General features: G+C 35.9%; 3 protein-coding genes across 4 annotated transcripts in view; all 3 read right to left on the bottom strand.

The window, feature by feature from the left end:
• The window catches only part of fgfrl1a (fibroblast growth factor receptor like 1a), a 54,533-nt gene extending 47,705 nt beyond the window's left edge, over positions 1–6,828 (bottom strand). The window contains exons 1-2 of the mRNA XM_058797877.1: positions 6,355–6,828; positions 5,915–6,011 (exon numbers count right to left, since the gene is read on the bottom strand). Coding sequence (XP_058653860.1) covers positions 5,915–5,978 — 64 coding nt within the window. The 5' untranslated portion in view covers positions 5,979–6,011; positions 6,355–6,828. The remainder of the gene's footprint in view (positions 1–5,914; positions 6,012–6,354) is intronic.
• A 1,122-nt stretch (positions 6,829–7,950) lies between these two features.
• Positions 7,951–14,070, bottom strand: rnf4 (ring finger protein 4). 2 transcript variants are annotated; one of them, XM_058796974.1, is made up of 8 exons: positions 13,982–14,070; positions 13,303–13,379; positions 13,020–13,146; positions 10,430–10,506; positions 10,277–10,289; positions 9,882–10,005; positions 9,655–9,706; positions 7,951–9,076 (listed from the first exon to the last, which is right to left on the bottom strand). In XM_058796974.1, exons 2-8 carry the CDS (start codon positions 13,312–13,314, stop codon positions 8,927–8,929), a joined length of 555 nt encoding a protein of 184 aa, XP_058652957.1. In that variant the 5' UTR covers positions 13,315–13,379; positions 13,982–14,070; the 3' UTR covers positions 7,951–8,926. The 2 variants fall into 2 exon arrangements, with proteins under 2 accessions (XP_058652957.1, XP_058652958.1); XM_058796975.1 differs by lacking the exons at positions 10,277–10,289; positions 10,430–10,506.
• Positions 14,071–16,226: 2,156 nt separating this feature from the next.
• Positions 16,227–21,984, bottom strand: selenot2 (selenoprotein T, 2). Its single transcript, XM_058798904.1, has 6 exons — positions 21,731–21,984; positions 20,458–20,568; positions 20,239–20,365; positions 19,113–19,200; positions 18,864–19,010; positions 16,227–17,543 (listed from the first exon to the last, which is right to left on the bottom strand). Exons 1-5 carry the CDS (start codon positions 21,913–21,915, stop codon positions 18,889–18,891), a joined length of 633 nt encoding a protein of 210 aa, XP_058654887.1. The 5' UTR covers positions 21,916–21,984; the 3' UTR covers positions 16,227–17,543; positions 18,864–18,888.
• Positions 21,985–22,144: the final 160 nt, after the last annotated feature.

The following is a 22,144-nucleotide window of genomic DNA, read 5'->3' as shown; positions in this document are numbered from 1 at the left end:
CACAACAATGTGCTATTCAGCCTATGCTATGTCCAGGAAGTGCGGGTGAGCGTGTGAAACGAGTAGGACTGATTCCCAGCAGCTATCAGCGGACTGTTTAACAAACTTCCCATTTGACTAAGATTTATTGCTTTGGGACACAGCATTTGTAAATTTGCTATTGTAATGGGATTTTAAGAGCTGGCATATGCGTGACATCTGTAATTGGCTTTCAAATTCCAGTCTGGGACAGCCAACATACTGGGCACCACCATGGCTGGAAATTAACAGGGGCTTGGGGCAAAAAAGGGACCATCATGAATAAAAATTCAAAAATTTAAAATTCCACTCCACAATTGAAGTCTATTATGGCGATTAGGAAAGGAAAGGAAGTGACGTGTGGTGTCCCATACTTGGAATTTGTGCTCTGCATTTAACCCAAGTGCACACACAGCAGTGAGAAGTGAACAAACACACAGTGGGCAGCCAATGCTGAGGCGCCCGGGGAGCAGTTGGGGGTTCGGTGCCTTGCTCAAGGGTCTCACCTCAGTCGTGGTATTCAGGGTGGAGAGAGCACTGGATATTCACTCTCCCCACCTACAATCCCTGTCAGACCTGAGACTCGAACCTGCTTCCTTCGGGTTACAAGGCCGACTCTCTAACCATTAAGCCACGACTGCCCCATGTCGCGATTATGTAAAATAAAAAAATTAATGAAAAGTGTTGATTATGGCATTACTTTTAGATTTGCATGCATTACGTTAAATTTCTTTTTACACATTTTTGAAGTTTCTGTTGAGCTTATGAATGCAATGTCCAATCAGAGGCATGTAGATTAGTCACTGCTGAAAATAGCACGGTGTAAGGCTCACTTACGTTCAATCAACATTAACGATCATTATTGCTCAATCATTAAATTCAAGAACAATAATCAACAATTTGTCATAATACTGCAGGCCTTCCCTGTAATGAGTTCCAGTCTTTTTTTTATTATAGTTTATGCAGTTGTTAATACATATCACCTTTGAGATTAATTAAACAGTCTGTGTAAATAAACATAAATGCCATGTCAGATGCAGCTTCTGTTCCACCTTTGCAGTGTAAAGATGACTTCTGATATTGACAAAATGTCATTATTTAACAGTCTATAGTATTCTGATTGATTGAATTAGTTAAATTCAAGTATTTGACATTAAAGTGAAAGTCAACAAGGATACATTTAATAAGGTAATAATAAAAAAAAGAAGTAATTTTCTGAACTTGCTGGGCACAACTGTTTGGTGGACTTATGCTCCTAGTCACACATTTAGCTAAATGTTTGTACAACCCCCAATTCAAATTGGGCTGTTTTTTCTCTTTTCACACTCCCATCATTACGAGCACCTCCCCCATCGAGTAACAAGATCCCGCACCAGCATCCAGGCACCGTGAGGTGCCAAGGCCAGAGAAGAAACTCCCAAACCTGCACTGCTGGATCTGTGAACTTCTATTAGCCACCGCAAGAGACACACCATATGCCACATATCCCATGATCAGAGACCTTTTGGTCCCTTTTTATGGCCTAATCAAAATCACATTAGCCAGACTGACATAGATCAACATTTTTAGATGACTGGCATCAGTTGCTAGCCATCCCAGGTGAACAGAAATGTGTTTGCATTCAGAATCTACAGTACTGACAATTGGTCATTTTCATTTAAAATATTTTCAGTGATTTTTAAAAAGTAAACAGTGTGTAAAATAAACAATTTAAATCTAGCATTTGCTTATGTCTCATTGATAAAACCATAAAAATGTACATACACTGCCATTCATTCTTCGTTAAATAGAAAGTTCAAAAGGACAGCATTTATTTAAAATAGTCTTTTGTAACATTAAAAATGTCTTTCCTCTCTTTTCGACCAAGTTAATGCATCCTTGCTGAATGAAAGTGTATAAATTTAAATATAACCAATACTAAGTTTATACAACACACTAATTAACCAAAATAGTCATTAATCAATATACTCTTTAATTTAAAAGACCAACACCTATTTCAAATAAATCTGAATGCTTGATTTTTTTATGGTCTGTTACACTTCAGCATCACACACAGAGGTTTGTGTCTTGGTAAAGCAAATGAGACCATTTATGTTCCCCAACCATTTTCCGCCTCATTACAGAAGAATGTCCCTGACAGTCTATCGCAAATGGGAGTAGGTGACACAAAAATGGCCACTATGTAAACACCATTTGACTTCACAATAAGTATTTTATTGGGCTCACTTAACAGCCATTCCTTGAGTCTTCCTCAATGGATATGAGATTTACAGCCTTCTTTACTCACACAGGTTATCTTCATGGTAAACCAAGCATCCAACCGTCTAATTGGTACTAGTGATTGTGTTTCTAAGGTTTAGACCATGAACAACACATAACCCATGCTACACAAGCAGAGGAAGTTTGAGGATAAAGGAAAACTGATAATAATCAACACTTCCACTGTTTTAAAACACATTTAATTGGGATGAAGGGAGTTACCAAGTGTAACATTGTGTTTCTTAAACACAGTAAATTAATTTCCTGGACGTCTTATGGTCATAAACAATGAGGTGGAAAAAGGAAAAGGTTAAAAAAAAAACAAGAAAGGTGAAGGGGGTTGGGAGAGGTGAGAAAAATCACTGATAAGTTTATGACTCCAGGGCTTTTTTCCCAGAGATGCAGATTTAATGTCCATCAGATTGGAGTTCATAAGGGTGTTTACTTTGCAAGCAGACCATCTGACTGTTTGCTCCATTGAGATTTCGGATCCACACATCTCCACAAGTATATCGACATATTCTGCAAGGGTGGTCTACATCAGTGTAAACAAATCAGCTCGTGCCTACAAACACTTCAGCCCATCTTCAGAGCTCAGCCCCCACTTCCACAACCCCATATGTTCCCCTTAAACTCTTCTCCTCCGAAAATACCCCCCACACAAGCCCAATTCTTGAGTAAAAACGTGAACAGCAATTTCTGCATTACTGATAAAGAACCACACACAAATGTATTTTTGTTTCCTATGAGCGAATACCGAAGTTATTCCTGTCAGAGGACATAATTCATGTCGATATCATCTGAGAAAACAAGAAAACGGGAAACTGTAACTAACAAGGCTTGAGGGTCTTAATTACAGCCTCTCAGTGTCTTACACACAATGATATCCATTCAAGCTACGAGGCCATTGCATCATATAAATGGCACACTTTAAGGTTTTTCCCGTGGACAAATTGTTGAAATTCCACATGGGATTGTTAAACTCTGCTTCTGGCATGGCTGGTGAACGGGCCAAAAGTGATTCAGATGGGATTGGATGCATATTGCATTTACAAACATTCAAAATCGCCAGCTGGAATCGGATGTTAAGTCTTCTACTTTGAGATGCCTAGACCTGTGAACATTGCAAAAGCTGCACAAGTGTAATAATTCTTTGGCAGCACTGCACAAACTGCACTTCCGTTAAAAACGGAAAATGTTTGTCATCTGACGTGAAGCACTCCTTTCACGTCAAGGACAAAGTGCTACAGATACCATTAAAATTAAAACTGACTTTATTTACTTTTTAAAATTAATTTTATTGCATGTACTGCCCATCAGTGCACATTATTGCAAATCTGAAGGAGAAAAAATGAGTCTTCCTTTTTTATCTGAATGCAATAAATTGTTTAGCCAGTAAAAACCTTTCTTTTTGGCTGATGTCATAAATCCCTCACCTTTAAACACCACAAACAATTCTGGATGGGGAAAATGGGTTGCAATTGGGTTTTCAATGTTGACAGCTGTTACATTGTAATAAAGTACAGAAACAGAGTACAAATGTATAAATGGATTTAAAAGGACAGTTCACCCTAAAATAATATTTGTTCATCTTTGAAACACAAATGAAGATATTTTAATGGAATCTGAGAGACTGCTGGGTCTCCATTTACATTCAAGATTCAAAAAGTGCATTCATATCGCCATATGAATCGAGCTGTTTAGTCAATGTCTTCTAAAGAGAAACAATCACTGTATATGATGAATAGATCTAATTAAGGCTTTTCAAATCAAATATGGTCACAGGCAGATCAACCGTGCTTGCTCATTGGTCCTCACATGTCAAGAAAGCATGTCTTAACTTCCATTTACCATAAATGATGTTCTTTATGTATGTGCATTGATCAATGTTTAAATGTGAATAAAGCCTAAAATAATCTTTTAATGGAGGGTTAGAAATACCAATGGTTTGAATAAAACATTTCTTAAATTGTGTTTTGAGGATGAACAAAAGTCTTATAGGTTTGGAACGACATAACATTAAGTAACTGAAATAACTTTTTTTTTTTTCCCCATATTTTTTTTTAAATAATTTGTCACAGAGAAAGTATTAAAAAAAAAAATTAGACCATAATACATGAACACTACTACACAGGAGTCTTTCTAGCAATGCCATATTAATTTGCCAAATCACACATCTGCATACTGAGGTCATCTTCACCCTAGATATAAAAGCAGAGGTACATTTTGGGAGAACTGCGATCTTTGAACACTCAAACTGCCAGTTCACTGCGTCTCATCAAATTGTTCTATCCTGAAATCCTGCAGACTATCATTTGAGCAATCTTCAATGGACATATCCGATTTTTGTTCTGTCAGGTGCAAAACAAGTCTGTAACAAGCGCAACATATCAAACATACCCGCAGCTTCATGTTTCAGATACAATCAAGGCGGCAAATTGTCTGCGCTTCCTTACAAACACAAATCTTCCCGGCTTGGGAGGCACACCTTCGCTATTGCACAGCAAACAAACATAATTGGCTAATCTAATCGCATTGCTTTCTGCATTTCTGTTTACTTTTGGCTAAACGTCTCCATGAAGGCCAGGGCTATGTGACCGTGAATGCCACATTGTTCAGGGCCCCTCACAGATGCAATCTGCACAGACGTCGCTCGGCCTCTCTCTCTCTCACCCGGCAGCTCCGGTGACAGGCTGTTGAGTCTGAAGTGTACGCTAACGCAAAAGGGAGACTCCATCACGCTTCACATGCAGCCCTGATGGAGTGGAGTCAGTGAGCTGTACTATCTGCCCATCAGCGGCCCCGGCCCCCATTCAGCCCATTATGAATGGAAATGATGGTTCGTTTCAGTCCAAAAGGAAGAGCAGAGAATGGCTAATGCGAGAGGACTGCATTCAGCAAACAATGCCAGCGATAGAAGCCGAAAGTCTCAAGCTCTCAATCTGGACCTCAACTCAATAGACAGGTTAAAAGAATCCTTCAAGGTCCAGGATGATTGAATTTCAACTCGGCAGATGCAAGAGACTAAATTGAGATGTTTTCAGGCCTTCAATTAATATAATACATTTTAAATCAAGTTTAGCCTTTTGGTTGAATATCACATCTTATTAAAGAGTCTTACGCAAGCTTTTTTAATAACAACGGAACTTTGACCATGATTACTGTTCTATGCACCAACCAAACAAATACCAAACATAATGCATAAAGTCACATTAAGACAGAAACACTTTAAAATGAAAGCAGCTTAATTTTGTGAATTGTGCACAAACCAGATAAATAATTCTTTCCAATCTTTGAGTTTTAATGTGAGTATTTAAAAAATGTAGTAAAGCACATATGTTGCTGAATTCATTAAACATACACATAAACAGAATTAGTCTAAAGCTTTGGTAAGTGACAGATTTGTTACCTAATGAGCTTAAATTTAGTTATATTTTTTTAATGAAAATCGTGAGCATACAGACAAACACACATGACATGCATGTGACTATTTAGTGACTGTAACTAGAACACAACTATATTATGTTCATAAAAATCAACATTATTAAAGCATAAGAATTTTAACAGCAGTTCACCCTTTTCCAAGTTTTTAAACAGCTTATAGACATTTCACAAGGGCAAATATACTTGTACTCACCTCTAGCACAGTCTGTCATGAAAATAATGTCAAAAATGAAGAAAACCATCCAAAAAAGTTCCATGATGCACCTATTAAGGCTCTCTAGTTCTTCAATCTATGAAAGAAATAAAGCTGTTAGTGAGAACAAGGATTGGTGAATTAACGTTACTCTCTGAAACACCAGCGCTATGCCAAAACACTTATGAACTTCTGCTGCACTTTTGTAAATGTGTGTAGAATTGATTTACACTCCTAACACCACTTAAGTTGTCTTAAAAAAAATAAATGCATTGCATCCATTAAATTACAACACAGCATAACCTGCAACATGGAGATATTTTATTTTGCGCAGTAATAAGTGCATGTGCATAAAAAGCTGCTCCAAGTGGGTACAAGGTACTTTTTTTAAACCATAAAACATGCAGTAAAATAATCCAAGTCAAACATGCAAGACTTACCAACAGTTCAAAACGTTCATAAATCTGTTCCTTGCGACCGATAGATGAAATATCATGCTTACATCCTCCTAAAACACTTCAGACAATTCATGCCTATATAAAATCTGGGCGCTACATCAGAAATCCTCATGCACGCAACACTGGATCCAGCGAATTCAAACTGTTTAATTATCACGCACAACTGTATTCCTGGACGCTCTTACGTCATGTATTTTCGCGCGACACTTTTTAATACATGCGCTGATCGCTCGCTGTAAACTTCTGTAGATGACAGTTACCGCGCGCTATATCGCCCAAGCAGGTCAAATACCAGTGGCTTTGTCTCCATAGATTCTTCAGAAAACAAAACACCACCGACAAATTATTTACAGCACCTAAATTTGTACCAAAACGGTGTTTTAAATACCGTTAGCTAAATATTTCCCCGTCCAGACACACGCAAAAACAGACACACACACACACGCACACACACACACACACACACACACACACACACTCAGGATTGTTAGACAGTCCAGCCCTAAGGCCAACTTTAGACCAATCACAGCGAGCCTATTCACTCTCGCTGTTTAACTCTTTCACAATAATAATAATAATAATAATAGAAAATAATAATTTTATATTATTTCAAATTATGACTAATAGCCTAATAGTATTATCATTATCAACAACAGTCTTAATCAAATAAACGCAGTGAATAAGTAAAATCTCAATTCCATTCGTAAAACGTAATTGTTTCTCCACGTACTAAATCCAATAGGACTGTTCACTGAAGACTGACCTGGACAAATGCCATTTGCAACAACGGTCTGACATTCCGAAAGACCTATAAAAATAATTACACATTTAATCACACTATGAGCACAAGAGTTTGAGAGGTCTAAGCGATAGTATCAACTAAAGTCAGCAAATAATACTAAAAGTGTCTTCATTTGGGAAGCCTTCAGTAAATGCAGGCTGAGATCTGACGCTACATGCTCATTTAGTATGATAATGTACACATAATTTTGGAAAAGTGATGTTTTCAAATGTATTGTTATACTCTGTTCTGCAAATCCTGAGCAGACTAGTAAAGCACACATGCCATGCATTTTCATTTAGTGTTTATATACAAGATGTAGCATATAAGATTCTTACTTATATGAGAACGTTGTACAGCATATAGTTATGCAAATACTCTGCACACATTTAAACGGGGTTTAAGTTATTGTGGACTAAATAAGAGTACAAATATATGCAGCAAAAGTCCCAGGACAAATATATCTCTCTCAAACAGGGCTCATCGCTGCCCTCAGCTGGGGGAGAAACAATCCCTCCAACCGGCGTTTCATAAAACTTGCTTTATATGTATGAACACGTGCTGACATCTTGTGGTGGTTTTTCCAAACTGACAAAATGAAGCTAAGTTACAACACATTCATTACATTATTTCATTCTGAAATCTGAGACTTTCTATACATTGTCTGGAAAACGGACAATATATATTGTTAGCTCCGCAGAATGACTGTTGTTTTGGATAAAGTCCCTCTGCACATTTTATTTGAAAAATCCAGTACTTATAAAAACATCTTAAATCCCACAAAATAAAGTAATCAATCAGTGATCAAAATGTTTATTGAAATAAATGGTATGGTCTTTACATTACTAACACCTCTTAACTTACAGGTCCTTTATACATTAAAGTATATACAAATATTAACACAACACATATAAGTTGGCAAACAAGCTTTGTTAGCTTCAGTCCTGCAGTCACTCTCTGCTAACCAGTCAAGAAGTATTTACCATTCACTTCTCTGACCACTGAGTAAATGATCAGTTGAAGAGGTCTTCTGAGATGAAAGCACATTTACATAGTCAGCATTCATTGTGCCCTCAAAAACTCATTTGAATGCAACAATATGCTTGACGACAAAATAAGAATCGGAATTCCGATTAAATAAACAGACAATGAATGAAAATAAGTTAACTGTGAGTGACAGTTAAAGCTAACAAAGCTGGTACGAAGGCTATACAAACAAATGAGAGAAGATACAGGGGGAGGGCGACCTAAAAGTTGTCCAGATGAAGGCGATGCACCCCAAACTATCATTACCGGCTTACAAACTTCACTAAACATGAATGGAGACCATCACAGCAGGAAGCTATTTTGTTCAAGACTAAACTAACATTACAAGATCCTACTTGTGTCAGTTGGTCATTCATTTTTCATTTGAACTGGAACCTAATACTACAAACTGGACAGTTGACAAAAATAAAACAAAAATATTAATATAGCAGCCCTAAACCATAAACTCAGACTACTCGATGTCAGGATATATTGCCAAAACTCCTTCACAAAAAAAGTGTTATATATATATATATATATATATATACACACAATTTAAAAATACTTAATCCTGGACTAAGTGCCCTTTTAGTTCCAACAGAACCCCACAAGTCAAAATAATGCCAAATATTATCTCGACATTGATGTGTAAAATATCAAACAGCCAGTGAAAATATGGAGCTGTGAAGTTGTTTCATGAGAGCGTACTACAGAACTTTGTGAGATGCACATGGACGAGTTTTACCATTAGATATATATTGGGTGATACTGTTTGTGTGTGAGTTTCTTTCTACATGTAGGGCAGCTGTGAGCTCTGTTTAGAGAGTCGCGGATGCACTGACTGCAGAAAAGGTGGCCGCACTTTGTGGAGACCATGAGCCGACCACTGTCAATGACCTGAAAATGGGATCAAAGCCAGACATTTGAATTAACCAGAGAAACACATTACACTATAGACTAAAATAAATAATTACAGTTCAATTAAATTGTTAATTTCAAACCAAAATCAAAATGGTTTATCATTTACTCACTCTCATGTTATTGCAAACCAAAACATTTTCTTGTTTCGCTTTCTTTGCTCTTTCCATTCTTTTTTGGAGCTGCAAGGCCCCTGGTCAGCATTTATTTTCATGTCATAGGAAAGAGTAGCATTGACATTCTTTAAAAAGTCTCTTTTTGTGTAACAACATGAGTGTGAGTATGAAATGATCGAATGTTCATTTAGGGTTGATTTAAAGGTATAGTCCATCCAAAAATTAACATTTGCATCATTTACTTGCCCTCATGCCATTTAATGAATCCTGAGAGATTTCGGTCCCTCCAAAGTGCATTTAACCAAAACTTTTAAGCTTCAAAATGTTCATATGCATTTAGAGAGACATGAGGGTGAGTAAATTATGACAAAGTTAATTTTGGGGTGAACTAACTGTACAAATGCACTGATTATGTGATTAGTTGCACATATAACAATTTACCTCTGAATAAGCATCCATGCAAACAGGACAGCTAACAGCCCCTGGTGTAGACCTACAGACAGCAGAACACCACAAAACAAATCAACCCGAGAAGATGTGTAAATCTTGTAGTGCATATTAGCTGTCAAATGTAAAAATTCACAAAGCTGCATCCACAAAATCAAAGACTACATTAATTTAGTTACAGACCAATCTAATGTGTGTGATGATGGATGGACTGTGTGTACCTGGCTCGTGAGCTGGCATGTAGAGTGGACAGCAAGCCTGGACTGAGTCTAAGACTGGACTCTTCCTCTTCATCACTGCTCAGTACATAACTCTCTGTGCCCTGTCCGCGTCTGTTTTGCACACCTTCACACAAACATGAATATAAAAGCAGTTTAGTAAGACAAAGACATAGGTATGACATTTTTGACAAAGGAATATAAAAAAATAAAATAAATAAATATTCACAGCAACTCCAATAACTGTGCACAGTGTCACTGTTTGAAATGCACCCTAGTTTGAATTCATATTTAAATGAAAACTACATTTGTGTGTATTTATTTATAAAATGCTTTTATCCAAAGTGACTCACATATGAACAGTTCAATTACATCAATAAAAGAAAAACAGAAATTACCATCTTCCACAACCTTTATCCCATGGGATGATGAGAGAATGGTGAGACAGAAAATAGAGAGAATTCATTAAAAATCTAATTAATAAAGTCAACACAATCCAATGCAAACCTTTACTACAGTACAAAGTTTCAATACAAGTGTTCAAGACTCACCACAACAGAATCATTATTGGTGAGGTCAACAACCGCAGGTTCAGACCCTTCACATGTTAAATCTACCACATCTTCACCTTTGACAAGACAATGTGAAAGAGAAACATGAGCATTTCTTTTCAATTCCAGTTCAGTTCCTACACAAGTTTGAAAAAAGGATACAGAATTGTAGTTTATATTTAGTTAGATTTAAAAATGAAGTGAATTAAAATGGAATGACAAACATTAGAAAATTCATATAGCAAACAAATTAATACCATACTTCATTTTTTGCATTAAAATTAAATTCACAAAAAAGTTATTGTAACGCACAGAGTATTTCAAAAAATATTAGATTAGAAATATGAAATATGAATTTTTCCTTGTCTGGCTGGACATATCATTGAATAAATATAAACAATTGGTCAAAATTTATGATGAGACTATGTTTTGTTGCAAAAAGTGTGTTGGACTAATCCAATTCCTTGGTCATGTGAATTTCAGTGTACTGTCGTTTCCTCTTGCTGTCAATCAATAGTGCAACAGTTCCCACACGAGTTAGTTCCAGAAGTATATTTTACATTAATTTTTTTCAAATAGGGATTTGTAAAAAGAGTTGTAAGCCATGGACCAAACCAGTCAGCTATGAGGTGAATTCACAACATTACAAACTTTGATTTGAAGCAAATAAATAAATAAGAATACATTTTTAAAAAGTATTTCAAAATCATTTGAACATTAGACAAAAAGACAAATGTTCAAGACAGAACTTAAGAGCTTTAATGAAGGAAAGCATTACAAAACAATCAGCTGATTCAAAAATCATCTACAGGTTTTGTGAAGGTACATTTAAGACTATTCAAAAGACCTTTCTATAGCCAAGCAAGGACAATTTAAGAAATAAATTAAAGCAAACTCAATACATCACTGTTCTCTACATGCAAATGTCTAAGAAAGCACATAATGAGTTGTATAAGCAGTATGAAAATACAACTTCCAACAGATTCATTTTACATAAATAGCTCTGTTTTCAAAAGACTAGAATATAGATAATAACTTTCAATATACCTTCTGATCACACTGCAAAAAACTATGTTCAGTATTCATGTCTTGTTTTCCAGTGCAAATATCTAAAGATTCTTAATTCAAGATATCTTTACTTGAGAAGCAAAATGACAAGAGAAGACAAAACAAGATTCATGAGAAATTATTCAAAAGTTCGTATATGATTAAAAAAGACATTTTTGCTAATTGGGTCAGAAAAACTTAATTCAAAGGGAAAACAGGTTTCACTTGACCATTGACATATTTGTTCAGTACACAACACTTCATATCTTCATTTTGCATCTCCGGTAAATGTATGTTGATTTAAAGGTGCAACAGGTGATTGTCTTCAGAAACATTTTTTTGTTATGCTGGTTAAAAGTCTCTTTACGTCGCAGTCATTAAGTTAAGTGGTCTAAATGTATTTATATATTCTGTGGAAGGTGTAGGACCAATAAATGTTTGTCTAATCAAAACGCTCGGTCCGAGCGTTTTAATTGTCTTTCCTACCTGCCTGTCAACGTATGAATTAGCATACCTCTGCGCACCCGGTTTGCGCAGACAGGATACGTCATCTGCGCGTTCACGCACGCTGTGCGGACAGAGCAAGAATGGCAGACAAACATCAACAACCCGATCTTCCTTCGTAGTATTGTAGTACTTTTACTAACTGTACTATAAAGTTATCTCACACATGATGTAGCCCAGCGGTTCCTAATTCCAGTCCTCGTGCTCTGCATATTTTGCATGTCTCGCTTAGTTAACACACCTGATCCAGATAACCAGCTCATTAGAAGTGAACTACGTGCATGAACTGTGCTCAGATTGACATGCTCCACTCGCTTCTTTGCGAGGACTGGAATTGGGAACCGTTGATGTAGCCTATTGTAGTAATGTTGTCTCTGTTATTCTGGTCTGTGAGCGTATATGCGTGCAGGGGGCGTGGCTTTAGACGTGACTGCAGGGAGGGTGGGACGTTCGCTTTTAGTGCTATCAGGCTAAAGTTAGCATTTTCCAAGATCTCCTACTGCACCTTTAAGGTTTAGACACGAATATTAGAAAACAAGACAAAAAAACCTGAGGAAGATTTTTTTTTTTTTTTTTTGCAGTGCATGCAACATTTCATGCCATAACTTTATAAAGACTTTCTGCTCTGATTTAAGCTTTAAGCTTAAGCTTAGCTTGGAGAAGGGCGAATTAAGACTTTAAGACCCGGAAAAACCCTGATCAATTAACAACCTTGTAGCTCACAGCTTGTCTGTCTTTAACCGTCAGTTCTGCTATGGAGAAAATGAATGGGATTTCTGATTCTGGAACCTGACTGTTGCAAGAGTCTATGGGTACAAATTTCAACTTACAAATGGAAAGGGAAACTCTAAATTCTGAATGTCGCCCAACTAAATGAGTGTGATGTCCATTGCTTGCAAGTTGCTTGTTCATTGTTTATAAATTTGCATAAACACGAAATTTCTGTGCACAGGAACTTTACAGTAAACCACTGCATGTTGCTTTTGTCATCTATCAGAGATAAAGGACACATCAAGTAAAACAAGCATATCAAACTCACTGCTAGTTCTGTCACTTTCCAGCACATCAATGGTCTCCATCGCTGTTTGAGACATCTGGGTCCGGCTCCTCTTGCTGTTTCCACGGCGGGAACATGTAGCAGATGATGTTCGTCTTTTCCTCTGTGTCTAAAAAACAAACAAAAAAACCCAGAAGACACAAGTGGTTACTATGGTATTACTGATGCTGTTTGATAGCAGGGAAAATGCAATACAACAAGCTGCAATTGTTTAAATGTAATCAGAACTAATCACGTGAGTGGTCACGTGGTCATTCATACTCACAGCAGTACTCATGTTGACTTGTGTTGATCACAGAGAAACCCCAATATACCTTGATAATTCCTCTACACTTATAGTAACTGTTAAAACACAAATTAGTCATATTATAACACTTATAATAACTGTAAAACACAAATTAGTCATATTATAAGACACAAACTGTATTTACAAACTCAATCGACTGACAATGTGTAATGCAAGACAAGCAACTCCAAAATAAGCCTTTCAATCTAGAAATTTCCGTGTTGTTTAGGCCTGGCGATACAAACACTCGTTTTAAATAACGTATAGTCTCACAAGTTAACACGCTTGTGTCAAATATCGTATGTAAATAAAGAAAGGAGCTAAATATCTCAGCATTTAGCCAACTAGACTCATTAACATAACACATTCTTAGAAACCGTGCAGTAAGCATTAAAATTAGTTTTGTTATTTTACTAACAATAAAAAATACTGAATAAGAATTCTTTAAAGTAACTGTCAAAGCGTTTTAAATGGCAGCTAGTTCGCTAACAAGCTAACAGGATCTGTTCATTGTTAGCTGACTGCTAGCTTGATTCTTACTGCTCTAGAAATTTCCGTTTGATTAAAGTGTTAAAAAACAGTATACAACATTTAATATTAAATTATTACGTATTAAATTAACATTATCGTCAGGTTAACAGAATAGCCGGTAACATACTCAGTACTGTCCAACAGTCAGCCTCTCAGAGCCACAGCAAAAACACAGAAGAATAAGACACACAATACTGAACACTGCGCCACCTGTGGGACTGTATGTATGTATGTATGTATGTATGTATTGTTTGAATTTTATAAATCACCATGACGTTACAAAATATCACAAAACACAAGCATCTAAGATGGACAGAAAATGAAGGAGAAAAATACCGATATAGGATAATAGGACTATTAAAACAATCTGTCTTTAACCCTAAAACTGGCAACGTATCCTGTGGGATACATACATTTGAGAGGCTGTGGAGAGAAGCAGTGAAAGTGTAGGTCTTATGTTTTGGTTTCATTTTGAAAGGGTGCTTGTTGTGAATATTTAGATGAGGTGACTTTTGTTCCTATATATATATATATATATATATATATATATCGCTCACAGGAAGCATTTAAATCTGCGTGGCCGCCTGTAGTGGGAAATCTACTCACCCTCCAATAAAAGTTGATCTAGTTCACATATTTACACGTGTTGGAGGGGACTTGCCTGTTTAAAAAACTGTTATTCAGCATTAGCTTATTCGATTTATATTGCAATTTTATGAATTAAATGCTTAAATTGTTTTGTAATCGGTCTCTAAATGTGTGTATCTCAGGGGATACGTCGCCCTTTTAGGGGTATAAATCAAGATATAAAAACATATATAAAGACTGTGATTTTGTGGCTTTTGTTTTAGAAAATCAGATCATTTTGCAATCTTGACAAAACACATATAGTTGGAAAAGTCTGACAGTCAAGGTTACATATTTGGTAACTGTTTTGTAATAGAAGTGATATTGTGACAGAAAATGATTGATTTATGACATAAAACTGCATCCAAAATAAATAAATAAATCAATAGAGTTTGGGTAGTTATTAACCCAGTGGTTATTTTTGGTATAATAATGCCCAAACAAAATATCACAGGAACCACAATTGTTGTGATATCAACTTCAAATTTGGAACACAACTTAGACATGTGGCTTTGATTTCATAGAAATTTTAGAGTTCAACATATTTGATAAAATACTTATTTTATATCAAATAAAAATAGTATACTACATTATCTTTATTGTAAACTTAAACTTCTATACATTTTTTATACTTTCGTTTTTTGAAAGGCTTTCACTTCAGCAATAATCTGCTATGTGTCTTCTTTAAAAAGAGACCAACCTTAGGTCTGTATTCCAAAGAGTTCAGGAATTACAACCATGTTGTACAAGCATTGATAAACAAGCGTTCTGTTTTCAGTTAATGTATACCCCCAAACTGGCAACGTATCCTGTGGGATAAAAACATTAAAATCAAAATTAAGTTGTATTATTTGTGTCCCAATAAGATGGAAAATAGAAATAAATGAATGGTTTTGTTTTGCCCTTTTTAGGGTTAAATTCCATTTCTTCATATCATAATAAAACAAGCTTTTGCAATATCATGAATAAATAAGAAAAAAAAAACGATTCTGTCTCTATATATTATTATGTAACAATGTAATATTTTCTATCATTAAATATCATATGGGGGTGAGAGAACCGGGTGTTATAAAAGTAGGATGACCAGACGTCCCGTATTTCAGCTCTATTTTTAGTGTCCCTATAAATATATATTTTATATAAAAATATATAGCATTTAAATATATATAAAAGCAGTGAAGATGCACATAATTAGGAAATGGAACTGGTTTTAATATTCAGGTTCCTTGACTAGGACTGAATAAGCCTAATTTGAAATGTTTATTACGCCAATATACTCTCCCATCGTGTACTGGTAATGATTTTGAGTCTTTTTGACCACACAGCTGGACAATCCCGATGACAGAAAAGATTCACATTATTACTGTTTAACAAGCTCTACCGCTCTTGTTAGATGAGATCAGTAATATTATGGAAAATGTGAACGTTACAACAATGAAGCAGAGACACTACATATTGTATACAGTATTCTGTAATCTTCTTTCACAAATAATAGCCCACTTATATGGGCCTGATGTCATGACTACAGTAGGATGAAATCAGACAAGAGCCCTATTCAAAGCTGAAAGATGTCTTCGAATCATTACTTAATATATGTAGTATGTTCCTCAGCTACAGACTTTTTTCCCCCCCAATAAATAGTCTTAGTCAATTGTGAAGTAGTTTTACATGAATGTTCAGTTTTTAAAGTAAATGCACACAAAGACCAACTCAAAAAAAAAGGATTTTGCATTTATTTTTTGTTGTGAAATACTGGATGGTCATATCATGCTCCTTCCCTTTTGCTTTTAAAGCTTAAATACTTTACTCAAGATATGATGAATGCCTATGACCCTAATTCCAAGATTAGCTTTGTGTATGGTAGATAATAAACCCAAAGGTTCAGTTTCATGATACCGTTGTGCTAACATACCCCTTACAGAATCAGTAAAATGTCTTAAACTCATAAAAAGAAATACAAATAGAAAAGAACGTAAACAGCTGCTCAGGATAAACCAGTAACTTGTGGACAACTATCACAATAGACTACAAAACCTGAGGAGGCTTTAAAAGAGTGGAGTACACACACACACACACACACACAGTCTTGCTGTTGTTGAAAATAGATTATGAACATAATTCATAAACAACTTTTTTTTTTTTTACATTTTAATCTTTATTTTACATCGCTGTGAAACAGTAAAATTCCTTCTCTCGATGCAACTTAATCCCAACTATTAGTATCACTTTTGTTACAAATTCACAGAGAGGTACACTAAAATATAAGGGGTACATTGCTTACCGCCACATCTATATGGAGAGAGCTGGAAAAATAGAGGGAGTCTTTGGAAATACCATTCACATCTTCTGATATGCATCACTCTCAATCACACCATTAAGACGACTGCAGCGATTTGAAGAGTTACGCTGATTCCACAGATTACTCTGGCAGTGCTAATGTATACGGTTAAAGTTTAAGCAGAAGAGAGGAAGATCTGGCCTTAATTCTCTCCACAAGCACATGCTGTACTTATGAATCTAACCAGCAAACCTGTGACAAACAGGACATAAATATACAATTTCAAGCATTTAAAAAAAAAAAAAAAAAAAAAAAAAAAAGAATCATCTAGCTCACTCTAACAAAATGGCATATTTCCACATTACACAGACATCCCCACTAAAAAAAGTCCAATACCCCCAGTACAGTACAGTCTACACTAGTGCAAACAAATAATCATGTTAAAGGTCTAAGTTAAGAAAACATCACAGTTGCCCTTGAGAAAGATGGAACATTCCATTCAATTTCAGCTGAAAGCACTTGTTACAAAGAGAACCCTGATCAAAATAAAAGCATAAAAATTAATTGTAGTGCCTTTAGCTCACACGTGACTCTCATACTATGAATGCATGTAGTCTGACGCTCTGAAGAGATGTAGTCGATCCAAAGGTGTGTGTCGCTGGGCAGAAAGAGTGTGTGTGGTGGCCGAGCATCGAGCCTGTGCTAACAGCGTGCTGTTTGCAGCACAGGCCTTCATTATGCCACAGTCCACAGTCCCGCTGACCAGAGAAACAGCTCCGGAGACCTGCAGAGGACATTACCACACTCAATGCTGCTGTTGTGTTGAATTATGCATGTTGTTTGACACAGCAGTAGTGACAAAAGCAAATTTTACATAGGATTTACTACCACATACATTGGAGACATTTTTTTTTTTCTTTGAATGAAATATCTAAAATCTCTTTCTCTAGCAAAAATCTAGGCAGTACTTCCCGCATCTCTTTTCTATGGCTGCCACTGCTGAATCTCCATGGCCAAGGCCATGGCAAAATAAAACATGTGAATGTAATTTTGCAGAATGAATTGAATGAGGGGACAAAAAAAGGCAATATACAGCCAAATAATGGCAGGGAAATGTCTCTTTAACTTGAAATAACGTGCAAATTAATTCTGAACTAATTCATTGTTGTTACTTCCTGAACAGCAAATTATTATTAATTTCAGTGATGTTTGCATTGAAACCTAACCTGAACTGCGCTAAACTTTTCATGATTCTTAAAGTCGGCATGAAATGAAAACAGACCCTATCCATTTTGTTAAAAGGTAGTTCACCCAAAATGAGAATTCTTTCATCATTTAGCAACTAAACATTTGCTGGTCCCCACTGACTTCTGTAGTATGGAAAAAATACTGTGAAAGTCAATGAGGACCAGAAAGTGTTTGGTTACCCATATTCTTCAAAATAACTTCTTTGGTGTTCAACAAAAGAAAGAAATTTATACCGGTTTTGAACAACTTGAGGGTGAGTAAATTCCTTAATTTTCATTTTTGGGTAAGCTATTCCTTAATGCATGTTATTGTGTAAGATTATTTAAGATATAAGGATGCAATAAATTGATTAAAAGTAACGGCAAAGACACTTCTAATATTATATAATAAAAAAATACTCTTTTGAACTTTATATTCAAAACAATTACAGTTTTAAAAAAAAGAATGTTAAGCAGCACAATCTTTTAAGTTTTCATCACGAATAATAATAAGAAATGTTTATTGGGCACCAAATCAGAATACTAAAAAAAAAAAAAAAAAAAAAAAAAAAAAGGGAAACTTATTTTAAATTGTATTGATTTTTCACAGTTTTACTGTTTTTTTACTGCAATTTAAATAAACTTAATGCAGTTTAGGTAAGCCAGACTTCTTACCGAAAATCTTCTCTTAAAATCTTACCGACCCCAAACTTTTGAACAGCATTGTAAATTCCATATTGAAATACTATTTTAGCAACAGAAACAATATTTGCAAATAAACTCTAAGCCTAGGGACAAAAGTTATTGTTAAACACCTGCTATGTTTGCACAAGCTGTGACATACATGCTGACGTCATTGTACAGGTTTTACCACTCACCCGACTCTTGGCAAAAACAACAGCACTATGGTGAGGGAAAGTTCATCTTGTCGACCTGATTCATCTTAAGGTGGTTATCCAAGATCTGGAAAAGCTCCTGAATGTTGGGCACATATCCTGATTGCAACTTGGACCAAATTGGTACATCTAAAACAGAAAGGAACAGTGATGCTGCTTTGATATACATATGTTATTCACATAGTTCCAAGAATTTTTTCCTAAGTGTAGTGGACACCCAAATGACGTTACCATTCAGTGAAACCTCAAAAGCTCCTGTTGAGAGGAAATGGGTCTCCAACATGTTACTAATGAAGAATGCCATGAGGCAGGAGAAAATCTGCAAAACAGAACCATCAAATGTGAGAAACTTTCTTCCATGTTATTAAAAACAATATGCGGACATAATGCAGCTTTTTATGTAACGTACGTATTCATAACGAAAATTTTCGGTACGGGTCTTTCGGTTGTATGTGTACCGAACAAATCATTCAATTTTTTCAGGAAATTCAAACAATAAATGCCATTGATGCTCTTTGATGAGGTGCGACAGATCGCTGTACAAACGCCTCAGTTCAAAGGGAAGCGCTGAGCGCGATCATCCCATCCTCTTCACTACTAGTTTTAACGTGAAATAAACATGAATGAACATTTCACGCCTCATGTATTCGCTTAATCAGTTTCAACCACGGAACGACGTCAATATAACAGCTTGTAAACTAATTTTATAATTTTAATTTAAAACTGCATTATGTGCAATTTACATGTTTGCATACAATTTCTGAAGTTGAGTGTTGGTTATTATATTTAAATATAAATAGTAGTTGAATTTAAGTTTGGGCTCTGTTGTTACTAGTTACCTTATAGTAATGTAAAAGGGCTCCCTAGTTTAAAGCAGAAGCTTTAAATACATTTAAAGAAAGAGCAGTTTGTTCAGTAAAAAAGCTATTTAGTTTAGTTTTTCCCTCTGCTGTACCGAAACAATACTGAACTGTGATGTCAAAACCGAGGTATGTAACGAACCATCATTTTTGTGTACCGTTACTCCCCTAGTATATATGTTCTGCAATAAGCACAAAAAAAACTGATGCTAATTCAGTTCCATCACTACCAGGATCTCCTTAAAATTGCAAATAAAGTCGATTTTGATTTTACGTCTTTATCATGTGTTTGCAATCACTACGCCATCATACAGATTCCAACGATTCCGGGCATGCCCTTCACACTCAATGACGCGGTTATGGCTCTGAAATGCTGCTCATTCCTCAAAACAGGATGTGTGTCAATTAAACTATGACACAGTCACTGTGTAAGTTTATCTTCAGCCTAAACTCCGCTATAAAATCAGATTAAAGTCCAAGCACTTCAACAACATTACCTTATTCTCCTGTCCCCAGGACCATATTCTTGGAGTGTTCATACCAAACATTTGGAAAGGATTCTGTCCAGTCACAATCAAGGCGATGGCAAGCAGTTTGAAGTAGGAGACGAAATTTCCAATGTATCTACAGAGGAAGACACATGAAAAGTTAAAGTCAGGACTAAACCACCGTCTAACAGAGGGCTGATTCTACAACATCTGGAAAGACACACTAACTTGCTGATGGGTTTGGGAGGGTAATTCTCTCCCTCGATTCGGATGTCCGGGTACAGCTGGCTGATGGACCGGGAGTACTCCTGGAACACCTTACTGTACCCTCAGGATATACTAAAAAACAAAAAACAAATAATAATAATGGTGATAAATCATTTTAGAAATGGTCCTTGATATTACACCCACAAACACAAGTTGGCATGAAATGAAAACTCACCCTATTTTCTAAAAGCATATAATATCCATGCAAATGTTTAATTCTTTTTTGACCTTAGAGTGTTAAATCAAAATGTCAAATGTCTATTTAAACTGACAGACTTCTCCAATCACTAAAACCCACCCCAAGATCACATTCATCAACCTTATATTTGTTACTTTCTGATAATCCATTACACTCCGATGTCACATTATGGAAGAAGACTTTAACATTTTAATGGCTACATTTATATTTAAGCACCAATTCAGCCTCTTCAACAGGTAGAATGAGCAAATAAATCAATTAAACTGGTGAATAAGGTTAATCAACCACAAACGACGTAATTTACATATAGAAGTCTTAAAGGTAAAGTAGAAATAACAGCCTCTTTTATTGTAAGGGTCATAGTTCAAGCAACTGTGTATAAGTTTTTCTATTTTCTATTTTCACAATATCTCTAAATTACAAGTCACTGGCACGTGATTATATATTATGTGTACTCTTACTTAGATAACATTAAACCACACCTCTACATTTATTAATTCAGAAAAGAAAAATGTAAAATATTCAATCAAAGTCTAATAAGTCGCTCTTTCCTATTGTCTTCGAATATGTTGTGTTCTTAAAGGGCAATGTAATCTCATAGGAGCTTTAAGCAGATTTACAATAATCTGCTCAATTCAACACGTTTCAATTAGACACGTGAATGCAAGATAACCTGAGCAGTTTTTGCAGCAATGATGTAAATTATGTATATAAATAGAAATTAATGTGTTGAAAAAAAAAAAGATTGTTAACAAGATCTACTGAGGTAAATTGGGGCGGTTTTTGACATTCATCTCAAGACAAAAATGGTCCAATTTATTTCAATTCATTCCATTTATAAAGCAAATGAATGTATTATACAGGATATAGTTATTTTAGTGCATATTTATCAACTTAAAAAATATTTTAATACGTTATATTTTTTTTTACACGTTCAGGCATGCTACATTAGCCGTATTAGCTTAGCATCCCCTGTGGGCTTTAAACAAGACAGTAAAAACACTGAATAACATTAAGGTCTGTGGAGTTTCTCACCAGAACTGGAACTTGAGAACCGGACCCGTGTAGAATGTGTGTTTGTTCTGTCTCTGTGTGTGTGTATCGGGTCCAGTGCTATCCTGTTGAGTCATGCTGCTGCGGCCCACATAAATATCCCTCATGGTTACCACAGTAAACAGCAGCAGGGCTGTTAATATACCCGTCTGACTGTACTCCGCCATCTCCGGCCCCGTCCACAGCGATAGAACCGCACTCACAGCCCTTCTCCCGCTGCCGTTACCGCCGCCGAACTAAACACGAACCAAGTGAAACAGGGTAAAGTGACCAAATATATTTCAAAATAAAAGTCTCCCACGCTGAGTCATGATGGAGAACGTGGGAAACAGCGACATCTACTGGTGAAGTGTGTCAACAACACATTTCAGGTTTTTGACTCCAGCGCACCACGTG

The sequence above is a fragment of the Onychostoma macrolepis genome, chromosome 14 (genome assembly GCF_012432095.1).
Source record: "Onychostoma macrolepis isolate SWU-2019 chromosome 14, ASM1243209v1, whole genome shotgun sequence".
Classification (NCBI taxonomy): Eukaryota; Metazoa; Chordata; class Actinopteri; order Cypriniformes; family Cyprinidae; genus Onychostoma; species Onychostoma macrolepis.
The sequence above is the reverse complement of the archived record's forward strand: the minus strand, read 5'-3'. Positions and strand labels throughout refer to the sequence as shown.